This window comes from Drosophila persimilis, unplaced genomic scaffold, assembly GCF_003286085.1.
Source record: "Drosophila persimilis strain 14011-0111.01,24,50 unplaced genomic scaffold, DperRS2 tig00000477-arrow-pilon, whole genome shotgun sequence".
Classification (NCBI taxonomy): Eukaryota; Metazoa; Arthropoda; class Insecta; order Diptera; family Drosophilidae; genus Drosophila; species Drosophila persimilis.
This window is the reverse complement of record NW_020825313.1, coordinates 433,119-448,360: the sequence shown is the minus strand read 5'-3', so window position 1 is coordinate 448,360 and position 15,242 is coordinate 433,119. Positions and strand designations below refer to the sequence as shown.

General features: G+C 37.5%; 1 protein-coding gene across 1 annotated transcript in view; it reads right to left on the bottom strand.

Annotated features, from left to right (window-relative positions):
- Positions 1-5,138: 5,138 nt before the first annotated feature.
- LOC6603591 (leucine-rich repeat flightless-interacting protein 2) overlaps positions 5,139-15,242 on the bottom strand; it is an 80,802-nt gene continuing 70,698 nt past the window's right edge. The window contains exon 6 of the mRNA XM_026989976.1: positions 5,139-6,166. Within this exon, the coding sequence (XP_026845777.1) occupies positions 6,056-6,166 (111 nt within the window). The 3' untranslated portion in view covers positions 5,139-6,055. The remainder of the gene's footprint in view (positions 6,167-15,242) is intronic.

The window sequence follows — 15,242 nt, the reverse complement described above, 5'->3', positions numbered from 1 at the left end:
TAGCAGAAAGACCAACGTCTCTAGCGGGAAGATGATCGCAAAGAGTAACACGAGCAATAGACGACAAGAACCGAGCCCAGCAAGCGAACAGCTATGTACGAACTGTATATACAAAGGCGACCGGTGCAAGAAACGTTTCTTGCGGGAAGATGACCGAAAAGAGAAGCGCAAGCCAACAGCTATGTACGTGCACTACCGAATATGCAGGGGAGGCCGGTGTATATATGTGTGGATAACTTATGTGGTTGATGACACTGGTTGAGATGGCAATTAGTTTAGATCTTTGAATGCTATATTAGTTTGTGATTGCACTGATGGATTATTTATTGCACAATCACGTCGGGGTCACCAAATGTTAAGCTATTAAGCGTTTTTAATAACTGTTGCAATTTGAAGTTAATGAAAGTCGAGAGGCTGTTTATAATTCACAATTTATTTGCATATGTAAACCTACTTATCGCGTATGTACATAAGGGGATGATTGGGTTAACGATTGATGCGAGGATGTTAATCTAATAGCTGCGACGATTAGCTCAAGACTGCCTTATGCAGCAAGCTTAGACGCGAGCGAGAGCGTATGATAGCCCGAGAGCGTTAGAGCTGCTCGGGGACGCTGTTAAGCCGAGTCCGAGAGATTGCGACATAAGGAGACGAAAGAATTCCGCTGCATGCGCATATGCGGTAGCAAATGATCTTTGCAGTGGGGGCATTGGAAACGACAAAACCAAAATGCATTTCCTTTGGGCCGCACCACTGGCAATAATTTAAAATATTTAAGCTGCTTGACCCGACACTTAGTTTCTTAGTAAGTGTAGTGCCAATTTTCCTCGAATATTAGTGTAACATCTATCTTTACTGCATGCTCGCGTAACAGCCTTCTACTGGTTTCAGACGGGCCACTTGACGGTGCAGTGATTGCATCCAAGAAGTAAAATATATTTTCCTTTATTCACATAAGTACTTGCAAGTATACTTGATACTCTTCACCGAACTGCAGGACTCAACATTAATATGAGCATTGAATGTTTTGCTCAGCAGAGGTAAATATGGTACCACCCAACGATTGTCAATGTCGATGTATGCGTTACTGATAGCTTTAATGAACGATTTTCCGCCATTTTCGGTACTTCTTCGACGATATATTGGATATCCGTCAACATGTGGTACCGTATCGTTTGTAAAATCTTTAAGAAAACACTACATTGTACTTGCACACTGTTTATTTTCCGTCTACCATGCACGATGATGAACGATTCAGATTCAATGTTTGTAGTAACAATATCAAATAGTAATTGATCAGTGGACGGATTTGGAATCTCTGCAGAAATCAAACTATCGATGTCTTCAGCACGTATTTTGTCGACGAACCTAATTAAAATGTGAGCATGAGGTAATCCACGCTTTTGCCACTCAACTGAATACATCCAACAACGTGTGAGGTTTTTGTTTAACCACACGTGCTGTTATATTATGACGATGTAGTGCTATTTGTACTGGTAATAGCCACGATGTAATCTCCTGCCATTTTGGATTACATGTAAAAGTAATGAAAAGACACGGTCGCCCATATTCACGCACGAAAGTGATAGCATCCTGTATGTGTTCTTCCATGTTACGTGGACTACCTACGTAGGATCGTGGTAAGATAACATAATTATAAATTTCGTGAATATATTTGTCCGCACGCAGCTTCTGTTGATTATATCGCAAGAATCGTAGTCGTTCACTCTCTATCTTCCCATACATATGTACATTTCGACCATAAATTTTTGGCAAAGCTCACGACATCGTAAAATGGTGCTGTCTCGGCGGCGTCTAATCATCAAACTATACGAATAAAAATCCTTCGAACTAACGTTCCTATCTGTCTCGGCTCCTGCAATAATAATTTAAGATTTATTCTTTAATAACAAAATAGCCATGTTGATGGTAATGAATAAATTACCTGTTACGGGATCTCGTTGATTTACACAATATCAGTCTTGTCCCTTCCAGAAAATTAGTGGATATTGGTGAGCGTCATATGAGCGATGGGTATCATTAATAAACTGAAGATCATTATTTATTCTCCGAATCACGATTTGTCGCGTAGCTGTACGGTCGCCAACCATGATTTCGTCAAAAACAGGTGCATTCAATCTACGTATATGCTCTCCAGCTGGTGTTCTATCAGGATTGATGAGAATAGCATGACTTTCACTTTGTAGTTTTTGCATGTGCGATTTTAATAATTTCAATAATTCATTGTGCTCATTCAACAAAGCGTTCAAAGAATTGATTACGATAGTCGCAACGTGCATCCACGCGATTGGGGAGTGCACGTTCGGAGTCCTCGCCACCCATAAAGCATATTTGTAAAAATGTATGAGATTCGTTTGGAATTGGTAGCAATTCGCCCACTTTGTGATAAACTTTGCCTTTGATTTTGAAGGTGGAATTAAATTGTTGACCGTTTGCAGTAATATTGTTAACTATTTCTTTTGCTCCAAATGATGTCATTTGGAAACATGAATTGAATGTGCGAATTGACTTCAAAAACATGTTCGAATCTGGATCTGTACCGATAAGTAAACAGTGCAATGGTTCAGATGATGTTTCAAATTCGGTTATTTGTACTTCTCCTGATGAGCAAGACATCCCAACTGGCTAGTTTTAAATTTGAGTGCATGTCAACGCGGGCATTTCTTTTCCAAAGTACCAATAAGCACTTTAGAATGAGCATAATATTTAACATCAGGCTCATACTGGAATGCTAGTCGAAGAAATAAATTTAATGTAAATGATCGATGATATTGTTGGTGTTGTTGGTCAATTCCTCTACGTCTTTCGACTTTTTATCTGCGCGTTACTCTCCGTTCTAGTTGCCTCTGTTGATTTGGTTCATTATTGGCATTGCTCAAATGTATTAAATTCGCTGGTTACAATGTTTGTTGTTGAACTTCTCTGAAATGGCTCAACCGATTTTTTTTAAATTTCATTTGCTTTCGATTTTTTTGTTGGTGTTTTCGCTTCTAAGAGTGGCCTGGATGTTGGCCGATGTGCTCACGTAACCGATAAGCACACAATATTTCACGAAAATCAGTAGAGCCATTTCGGAGGCGTTTAGCAACAAAGACCTCCCAAATAAAGGACATACATAGGTACCCAAAGAGTGGTCTGATCGGGATAAAAAAAATAGATGTTGGACGATACGCACACCTATCCGATAATCACACAAAATTTCACGAAAATTGGTCGAGCCATTTCGGAGGAAATTAGCAAAAAAGCTTATGACACGAGAATTTTAAATATTAGATATTAAAAGTAAAAAAATTGTCGATAAGGTTCATGATTTATTGTTAATCGAATAGATAAAAAATACTGTTCGGGCCAGCCGCCGAAGAATGAATTAGGAAGTAAATTTATGCATTGTAATTGTTATTGTATGAAAAGAGTGAGCCGCCTATGTTTTGCAAGCATTGACGTTCTGCAGAGCTGCTGCGCTTTCCCGCTAAAGGGGCTCTCTGCCGCCGGCAATTCGGCAATTAACTTGCTGTGCCGCCGCCGTCGTCTTTTAATTTCATGCGAACCCCTCTGCGCATCGGTTGCCTACCTCTTACCTATCTCGCCCTAGCAAGCAATCGGCTTCAGCTCAGCCACAAAAATCCAATAAATATTATAAAGTTAAACCAAATTTCTTCTTCTTTTAGTTTGGAAATTAATAGGTGCCAAAAAAGCTTGGCATCTCAACCATTGGTAACCCCCCGACGTGATATAAAAACATTGCTTAATCGCATTCCGTTTAAAACACATTAATTGTACAATATTTTGTTGTTGGGTAGTTTAACTACCAACAAATACATTTGGTGCACGTTAAAAAACAGTGCAAATTTCAGTGAGAGTTCCGGTACTTTAAGCATCGAATCTCTCATTCTCTGCGCAGCTGCAGCCGCGGTTCTTGACTTTTCGTGTCTTCCATTCTCGCTCTCGCGTCTATACATCGTCGCTTAAGCGGTATTTCATTTTCCGTTGCTGTGTCGAATTGCACAACGGTTAACATGAACAACGATCCGAATACAGGCTCGGGCGGAAATATTGTGATGGCTGATACCAGGCTGAGCCTTTATAAGCCTAAAGTGCAGTCATTATATGATCAATTGTACAGACTTGGCGAATCCTTCGCGGGAAATAAAATCGACAATTTGACCGCCGCGGAATTCGAGGTGCGCATTGATATTTTGGCAGAAATTCGAGAGGAATTCAATAAGGCCCATTATATTGGAGGCTCTCGATCAAAACGAGATTGGGAGTGAGCTGCACGAAAACTTCGATACTCTGTTCATATCATTGAAAGCTGAGTTGCTGGCTGCTGTTGAATTAAGCCAGTCACACGCCGCTGCCCGAGCCGGGGTCCCGTTAAGGCAGGGTTATAAAAGGAAACTGCGGCAACGGAGCGACAGCTTTCGCAGATGAGTGGTCGCGCGCGCACATTGAACCCCGCTAAAACGTAAAAGTGATACCCGGTACGGTTCGAAGAAGTGTAGTGAAGTGCATACGGAAGAAGAGAAACAGGCCCCGCCTGCCCACAGAGTGAGTCTAAGTTAAGTGGTGATCCACATCTACTGGCGGAATCTAGGAGGGGAGTGCGAGACGTGGAGTGCGGACTTGAGTGGCGGGCCAAAGCAATCGCTGAGGTCAACTTGCCCCAATCATTAGCCTCAACGCTGCCACACTCGACGAGAGCCCGTGCGTGGTGGAGATCCGTAGCTAAGTAAAATTTTCATATCTAGCCCTAAGTCCTAATATAACGCCATACGAATAAAACGAAACTAGATCACCGAAGAGCAAGTCTTTATTATTTGTCGTTGGGGGCAACAATAAAAATACGTTGCAGCGAATCTGCCGACCGCTGAGCGAGCCCAGCAAACTCAAGCGGCCCAAAAAGTAGGTTCGTTACAACCGCTTGCATAGTTTTTTCGCATCTTCAACAACGCAAACGCTAGAAGCTCGGATTTGGGATCGCGTCTTCTCTGAATTGATTGAGTTGATCAACTCACATTCTGGTCTCACTATGCGCGCACAATTCAAATAGATTAGCCCAAATTATTTATTCCCCGATACATCCGCATCCACCACAAAAAGAATATATTCCTAAACTCTCAAGTTCCGTCTCGAAAAAGCGACATTTTTTTATTTTTCCTTTTCCCTTACATTTTAAGTGAGTTTTAAGCAACTAATCAATAAACATAACAAATTTGGTGATCAAGCTTACCGAATTAAGCGGGATAGCTTAACTTGCATTTTTGGGCGCTATACTGTTTCCCAAATTAACTTTACATTTTTTATCCATACGTTACTTAAACACTAATTAAAATATCTTTTTCGATTATAAGTAGTTATTGATCTTCTTTTTTAAGGAGAACTTAAATTAACTTTAAATGGTTCAGATAACATGGGAAATCAAAAAATCAATGAGAATAAGTTCAATGGGACGCTAATCTGATGACGCCCAGTGTAAGTACATTTTAATAGATTGTCATCAATTTTGGATAACATAACCTCCATTTAATAGTATGACGATGTCAGTCCAATTGGTAAAGATTAATATCAGATCTCCGTAAGAGGTCTGTTCTTAAACTGTTCTTCTTAAACGTAACAGAATTTTTTAGAATAATAGAATTTTTCTTTTTCTATTTATCGAAGAATTTAATTTTCAGCATTTTACGAAATTCTCAATAACTCTTTCCTCGGCTATGGACTATAATAACAAAAGCAATATGAGCACATTATTTCCATCTTACTTATTTTTCGTGCTTGGCATATCAATATTTTAAACAGCTACCCGGTATAAAAAGCTTACTTTTATATGGTTTTAAGATGTTATTTAATTACAAATTTTTAATGTGTCTTTAAAAATAATTACAATTATGTTACAATTATGATTATTTAAACAGCGCTATCGTCCAATTTACTTGCAGTATTTATGTTATATTGATAAAGTGTTGTTTTAGATATCCTCGATCGCGTCTCCGTCGTTTCTGGGGTTGATGATATCTATGCGATTTACTATCTTCGGTCATAGGTCCTTAAGAATGGCACTTTTCGCATTTTTTAGTTTGTCAAGTCGTTTCAATAAATGGTTATTAGCCGTCTCGGCTTCTTCCAGTTTTTCCAAAACTTCACGGTGCTGTCAGATTTTGAGAAATATGTATATTCAATAAAAAAATATGTATGTTTGTATATGTATGTAAAATTGTATTTGTATATATATATATGATGTTTTATATCCAATTTTAATACTTTAACGTTCTATTAAAAAGATTCGTATGTATAAGCCATAGGTTAGGTTGAGGCGGCTGCCGGACTCGCTCGGAGCCCGTCACACTTAGGCCGGTTTCGGCCCGCATAAGCCATAACATGACACCAAAATAATTACAGCCAAACAATGTTTTAATATGTCATACTCAGCTCAAATGACACAACCGCTATACTAAGAGAAGTTTCTTACTTAGAATCTACTTTCGATGATGTACTCGCGCGGTTTTTTTTATATACCCGATAATTCAAATGAGTATAGCGGTATATTAGATTTGTGGTGAAAATGGATGTGTGTAACGTCCAAAAAGAAGCGGACGAAAATCTGAGGCATCCACACATCTTAGAGATTATTAAAGCTAGCGTAACAAAATTTGGTATCCACACTTCTATTAGATCTCACTATAACAAATGTATTTCAAAACTTCGCCCCTTCCCCTTCCGCCCCCACAAAGAACGAAAATCTGTGGCATCCACAATATTGAAGATACGAGAAAACTAAAAACGGACAATCATAGAGTATACCCATATCTATCAGATTGGCGAATCTGGATCATATCGGATCATTTTTATAGCCAAAAGGAACAAATCAATTTGCAGTGGCTACGCAGAGCCCGACGACATGTTCAGACACGTTTTCTGTCTCTCTCACACGCACTCTTTGTCGTGTAGTAAAATATTTTCGAGTAGATTAGACAACAAAAATGTTGCGTGACGTATTCTCTTTTGCCCATTTCTCAATTAGGGAGAGCATTTTGTTAGAAATATTGACACAAAGATTTATTTCATTAACGGGACTACTAACATAAATTTGGACGTCATCAGCATATAAATATACTTTACAATTAGACAAGACACTGGGTAGATCATTAACATATATGGAAAACAGTAAGGAGCCCAGTACTGATTCCTGAGGGACCCCCGTGTAAGAACCCTAAAAGACAGCATGTGTACCGGATACTACTGCCTGCAATCTATTTGTTAGGTACGATTTAACAAAATTGAATGCAGTCCCTGAGAAGTTTAATAAGTTGGTCAGTTTTCTGCAAAGAATATTATGGTTGACTGAGTCGAACGCCTTACTGTGGTCGAGAAGTGTTAAAAACGTAACCCAGTTCTTATCTAGTTGCTGTCGAATATCTTCGACAATATCCGTTAAAGCGCTTATACAACTTCTTTTATATAACTTCTTTTAAAAAATCAAAGCGTAGTTAATATTTATTTTGAACTATAGACTTGTAGCTATTTGGTCAAAGGTGTATATGACGTTTAATTACATGTACTACTTAGTTTAAAATAACTGTAGAAGTTGACCTTTGGAAAAGTTTTGCTTAAAGAACATATTGCTTTGTTTGGTGGAGTGCATCTTGTGAGACGGTTGCGATCTGGCTTCAATTGTTTTTGATAAACATTCTCAAAGGTATTGTAAATTTGGATGCTCAAAATGATCTGCATATGGCTGCCGAAATTAAAAGTCTGGCAGGCTCCGTTTTTCATTTACTTTTGCGGATTACGTTTTCATCCAAAATGTTTCGTTTTCGTTTAAAGGTTCTCCAGTTTTCACATATTTTTGCTGTTTGCACCAAAACGAAAATTTGTGTTGCCATGGCCAATTTTTTCCGACCCAAATTTGAGGTTTGGTTAAAATAAAATTATTTTTAAGGAAAGAAAAAGTTAAATCACCCTGATATAGGTGTCAAGTTTATGTTCATGCATCTATAAGTCATCTTTTTTTTCCTTTTGCAATTAAGGGTCGTTTCGTTGTACGAAACGAAAATGTTTTCGTTTTAAAAACGAATAGTTCTTGCGGAATGTGAAAACGGGAGCCTTAATTTATGTTTATTCAAAATCGGAAGTAAATCGGAAAACTTTTGTGAATGTGAAAAACGGAGCCTGGCTGAGTAATTTAATTTGTAGAAAATGTCCATCCCAAGACGAACCATTTTTTCAGTTCGGTGCAACGAGAAGGTCGCTACCAAAAAGTCTATTGCGGTTGAAAATTACATATTTTAAAATAAGTTTAATAATAATGATTATTCCCAAGAACAACACAAAGAAATTCAAAGAAGAATAAGAACATTTGTAAGCGCATTGCTGCAAAAATAGAAAAAAATGTAATAGAACATTGTCACATTTCGAAAAGTATAACAAGCAGTGGTTAGATGGCGACTGTATATTAAAGGTGCAACCGGAGGAAGATGTATATCCAGTGCACTGTGGGCCAGCGACCCCATTTTTCGACGTTAATTCGAAAAAATGCATGTCTTAATTTAAAATTAACATTTAATTAGTATATACATTAATTTAAAAAAAATCAAAATTTTTTTTTGTTTTAATGCATCCCTGGCCTTTTTGCAACGTTTTAAAGTCAGCTGTTTGATAAGCTGCAATCGATAGTAAAAAACGCGGGAAACTGTTTGTTTACTTTGAGAGCTTACCAAATTGAAACTAAGTTCAAAAACTGAAATCAAAGTAATGGAAAAGAAAGGCCAGGGTATGTAGAGTTATTATATTAAACAAATTTGTGCTCATGTTTTTGAATATGTTTTTATATTGTATATATTGTAGTGCAAACTGTGTATAAAATAATCCTAAAACTCGTTTTTTTGCGCCGGTGTGCGCACTTTAATTTATTTGTTGGTGAGGTGGAGTTTACTTATGAAAAGCTGCTCTGTATTTACATTGAGAATAATCGAAGCGCCGCAGCACTTTCGAGTTGGATTTTCGAAGAACTGAAGGCATACAAAATAAGCACGGAGAAAAAGGATGAAATGAATAATGAAGTAAGGAGCTTTTATCTACACGATTTTGTAGGCCAATCAAACTTGAATTTGTTAAAGAGACTAAAGACCATATTATCGAAGAAAAAAAAATTTGGACGATCAAATTAAAGATTTATCTTCATATGTCTGCACAGTTATAAATGGAAGAAACATAACAGTAAAATATAATCTGCATATGGCACTTTTAGACGGGAAAGTTTTGAACATTTTGACTGAAACTAAATCTGGCCAATTATGTCCCATCTGTGGAGCAAGTCCAAAAGATTTCATGGAAAGTGGAAATATGGATTCACCGAAATTTAAGCCTGGACGTAGAACATTACAATATGGCATGAGTCCACTTCACGCATGGATTCGATTTTTTGAGTTTTGGGTGGAAATATAAAGGATCCATTGCCGAAAGCTGTTATTGAACTTTTAGAAACACCATGTTTTGAAAATATTTTTTATAAAAATAATGCTTCCCTAGAAACTGATACTTATTGTGGTATGTGTGAAAGTGACGAATCGGATTCCGATAATGAAAATTCATTTTCAATAGAAATAGGTGTAGAAGAAGATTAATAATAAATTCGTTGTACTTTGAAAAACTTCTACATTCATCCCCCTCTAAGTATTAAGTTTAAGTGTAAAAATATTAATTTTTAAGAATTTTAATAACATATAATAATAATAACATAATAACATATAATAAAATATTCTATCATAATGGACTACGTGTTAAAAATCAATATTAGCGAATCTTTTCTTTTATGGGCGTTTGGTGTGGGCGTGGTCGGATCGGTTTAAAATTAAGATATATATATATATACACGTCGATAATATTTTGTGTACAAAATTTGAAGTCTCTAGCTTTATTATTTTAATTTACGTCAAAAAATGGGATCGCTGGCCCACTGTGCAGTGGGAAGACCGTCAAAATAGTTGGCAGATTGTTCATTAAAACCCAAATTAAACAAAGCTAAATCTCTTGCAAACAAATCATCGATGAAAGAGCTCATGTTGGTGGCACACGTAAGCTTGTACAAAGGTGGGGAGAGAAATGCTTCTTAAGTTATATCATTGCTCAATTTAATAAAATGTGCTAACAGTGATCCCAAACTTCCTATTAAATTCAGTCCTGAGGAAGCTTTGGCGATTAATGTAGATGGGCGCTTCACGAAAAATGCATAAAAGCTAGTGAAAACGAAAACTAAATCTTACTACGCAAATATTTTTCCAAGCTACGATTCATTGAGAAACGTAAATGTAAAGGGCTCACAACCGAATGTTTTCACGTAGAAATACGATGGAAGATTTAATGCATGCTCTTTTCTTTACATCTGATCCTTTAATTTCAAAGTTATCAAAATCGTCGTCAAGGCTTTCAAAAAAAATATAGAGTTGGATTAAGAAGTTAAAGATGTGCTATTAGATTTCAACTTTCAAAAGACTTTTAATGTACCGATAGTTCAGATATTTGAATTTAAATAAATTTATAATTACGTAAGATAGACTGGTAAACTATCTTTGGAATGGTATTTTAAAATCTTTAAATATTTTGACGGATCGGAACTATCGTATCTATTTGATATAGTTGACCGATAGATGACTGAAATTTTGTACAATCATCCAGCTATTAACAGTCCTGTAAAACTAAAAATCATTAGGATATCTTTTAAATTACGCTTGTTATTAAATTAATGCCGTTTTGGCCGTTTTGCCCACTGTACGATGGGCTCTCTTAGCTAAGATGTTATTATTATTATTAAATAGTTAAAACTAAATATTAACAAAAGTAGGAGCCATAACTACTGAGGCCTTACGCTCACTATAAATATGTACAAAGATGTTTTGATGAGTATTTACAAGTTAGGTTATATATTGTCAAGGATATTTGCGGTTTCTTAGAATTTGAAGATAGTTTAGAAATTTGAGTTAGTGGGGTTCGCGATAAACTGCATGGGATCGTTTTTATTAAATGATAGGAGGGGCAGGTGTATAGTATGTGTCGTATGTCTATGCTCGAGTTGCGGCACAATGGACATGTATTGAGTAATATTTTGTCAATGTAGTGGCCGTTGGTCAGCTTGGTGTGGCCAAGTCTCATTCTATTAATAATGACCTGGTGCCACTATGTAGGATATTGTTTTTGAGGGGAGTGTTATTGGTAGCGAGATTGCTGATTTGTTGGTACCATGTAGATATCAGTGAGGAGGTCGGTTAGTTTAGATTGGACGATTTATTTTAGGAATTGTGCAATATCGGTAGAGTTGTGGTTTGGGGTGGAAATGGGGAACATTTTGCGGTAATCTTGGCTGTGGAGTCGGCGAATTCGTTGCCTTTTATGCCTATGTGACTCGTTTGTAATAATGAAGTAATGAAGTTGATGGAAGACTATTGGAGGGGTAGTGTTTGAGTTTTTTAGCATAGAGCAATATGCCAATGGGAGATGGCAGCAAACCGTTTCCTGTAAAGTCTCAAGATTGATATGGCCATATCGATCGAAGAAGCGCTCAGCAGAGCTGTATAAACTCAGCAGAGCACAGTGCTCTGCAGTTACTAGAGCCATTACGGGACACTGGCAGATCGGCACTCACGCCTCTAGACTGTCAATCCCTCATAACGACTTCTGCAGGAGTTGTCGCGACGAGGAGGAGGAGGAATCGGTCCCCCACTTCTTCTGCCACTGCCCAGCCCTTGGAAATCGTCGTCTTCGTATTCTCGGGGCCGCTTTCCTCACGGACATTTCGGACCTATCCGTAATCAAACCAGGGACCTTGTCCAAATACATCCAAGCCACCGGATGGGACTGCCCTTAACCTGCAGTAGTATGCTCTCACGGTTCGGGCAACGCGAAGGGGCACATGCCCATGCGGCAACACAACGGACCTGTCTATAGGTCCAAGTGAGCTTGGGGGCGGGAGGCTCTTATCCCCCCCCCCCTCCCGGCTACCGCTTTAACCTAACCTAACCTAAGATATGCCGTCAAGTCCAGGGCTGTTTGCTTTCAAGGAGGACAATGCTGATGTGTATTCAATGAGTGTTATATCGTTCTCGATTTCTAGTTCTGATGGTATTGGGGTATGATGGAATGGTATGGTATGTACAGGAATGTTGGGGAGAAGTTAAGGCCGTCTGCTTCTTCTGACCATGACTGGGCGAAGGAGTTGGCTATTTCTGATTCGTAGATTATGTGTGATTAAGTGCAAGGGTTATGGATGGCATGGATATTTTTAGAGAGGTATAGACCGCAGAGACGTCTGATGTTCGTCCATGTTGTGGATTGATCTGAGTTGGGATGTATTGGTGATGTAAATTCGTGGAGAGATTTGCGTTTTGCTGCTCTAATTGCTCTTTTGAAACTAGCGTTTGTTTATGTCTCTTTGTCTCTGTTAAGGTTTAATTTGGACATTTACGCAAACTGCGTCATAGTCTGTGTTGAGTTGAATTTGGGTATGGGAGATGGAGTTGTGTATAAGGAGAGCTTAGTTATGTGGGTTTCCTGTAGGGCTATAATTTGAGGGTTGTGAGTTTTCATGAGTGTTTATAGTTCTTTATAGTTATTCTTATATCCCCGGATGTTCCATTGGATTATTTTGAGTATTAAATGTGGGTTTGCTTAGTGTTAGGTCTTAGCGTAATAGTTTGGGTTGATATTTAAAGATTGTCTTCGCTGTAAATTTGGTTTGTTAATGTATTATTAGGTTTGCGTTTGGGGTCTTAGTTTTTCCAGTCTCATCTTTAGCTTTGAGGTGTTCGGTGATCAGGTTGAGATTGTCTTCGTCCTTAGCCTGGTTTCTGAGTTTACGGTCAGAATCTGGGATAGTGTCTATACCAATTTCTGCTTGGGAGCTGGGGGGTGTTGTTGTAATTAAGTTGGCTATGTGTTAGGGGGTCTTTATGTGTTTGGGGTCTTTAACTGATCTTTTTTGGTGTGTTTGGTTATATGTGTTGTGCGATAATGAGGTACACTTCTGGCCAAATAATAAGTACACTCTTATAAGCTTTCTTTCAAGTCCGATAAAACTTTTTTAATAAAAATAAGTTACAAAATAAAATTTACTTCTAGTATTCTAACCTACAGTAGACTATAAAAATATTTATCATACGCATTTTTCATTTCACATATATATTTTATGATCGATTAAGCCTTAAAAACATAAACAAGGGCCAAAATAATAAGTACAGCAATTCTCCACAGCGAAAAACTAAAAGCGTATCAAAATTTGTCCACTTTTTTCTTATAATTTATAATCTTTTACTAGTATTCTATATAGCAACACTTATTTTGGATGACTTCGGCCATTCTTCTTGGCATACTAGCAATAAATTTGCGGCAAGTCTCCATTGGAATCTCATACCATGTTTTTTGCACACATTTTCCACAATTCTTTTTCTTTTCGAAAAGTATTTCGATGATTCAAGTCACCCCAAAGGTTTTCAATTGGGTTTTAGTCAGTAGACTGACTTAGCCATAAAGTTTATATTTTTGAGTCGTTGTAAAGATATATACATTATCATCAGTCATTATCAAAAATATTTATTTTTGTTTCATCTCTAAATAAAATATTATTCCACTTTTAAGACCCATCTGACCCAGACCATGCCAAATGATTTTCGATGACTTTTTGCATCATCTTCAAATTTTCTACTCGGAGTAAGAGAACTTTTCGGAGTATACGTCCTGTAAAGTCTGTATATTGAAGTCCCCGACGAAACATCAGAGCTGATTTTTCTTTGCCAATTTTAGCGTGTGTAGCCTTGGAGAACATGAACGGATCCTTTTTTGCAAGACTGATGACGGGGGTGTCCGTTGTTTGCAAAGATTTGTTCTTCCATCCTGGATTTTCAATAATGACTTTAGATTTAAAAGCATTGTGACCCAAAAATACCGAGCGTCCAAGACTTTTCGCAATTTCCAGGAGAATTTTCCTTTCTTTTTGAAGATTTATGGAAAAATTGTTTTCTTCGGCAGTACGGCCTATCTAAAGAATTTTTTTTAACTCTCATGTACTTAAATATGAAATAACTCAATAAAAACCAACAAGCCGTTGACCAAATCCATAACAAACCCTTTTAAATTTATTAATAACACCAGTGTACTTATTATTTTGGCCAGACCAAAAATGTCCATCCAACAAAAATTTAAGCATAGAATTTTATAAAGCTTGTTCCCCACTTTAATTTTTGATTTAAATATTTGGCATGATTTATATTTATATTTAAATATTCCAAATATAAACAATTGGCATCCATACATTTACAAAATGGCGCGCTATTCCTTAACAAACTGGCACGACACCGATGTACTTTTTTTTTTGGCCAGTAGTGTAGATGTGCCAGTGAAATGAGGTTTTGGTTGATGATGGCGGGCAGCTAGTAAATTTTCTTTGCGGTAGCGAAGTCTACTTTTTCAATTGTTTTTATTATTGTGATTTCTTTTTGTTTAAGGAACTTTGTCAACTCTGAGGAACGTTGACATGCAATGACCGCATCTTGCAAGAGGCGATGCAATTACTGCACCGTCAAGTGGCCCGTCTGAAACCAGCAGAAGGCTATTACGCGAGCATGCAGGAAAGCTAGATGTTACCCTAATATTAGAGGGAAATTAGCACTAAAGTTACTAAGAGAACTAGACATGCATTCAAAATAAACATAAAAATAAAAATACCACTGCAATTACTAATTACTAGAAAGGTGTGTAAGGACTAGTAATTTAATAAGAGGAAGAGAATTAGTGGTGGATATAATATGGTAGAGGGAATTATAATCCGAGCATAATACCCTGAACAGTTCATGTAAGAAATAATTCGATCTACAAAGTGGAAGGAACAACGGTATACAATTTCTAGTGAGTCTAATGGGTATCGTAAAGTTTATGCGGCCCAACAGATCACGGCTGTCTATGTCACCCCTGATCAAGTTGTGCATAAAAATCACACCAAGCATTTTTCTACGGTTAACTAAGGATGGGAGGTTTACTTATACCAGTCTACTAGAGTAAGATGGGAGTCTCACACCCGCATCCCAGTTAAGGCCCCACAGAGCAGAGTAAAAAGTTGTTCTGTACTGATTCTATACGGTCATGATGTACTATGCACTGAGGGCACCATACACAGGAGCCGTATTCTAAGATCGGACGAACTAGCGAGGTATAGAGAGTCTTTGTTATATAGGGGTCGT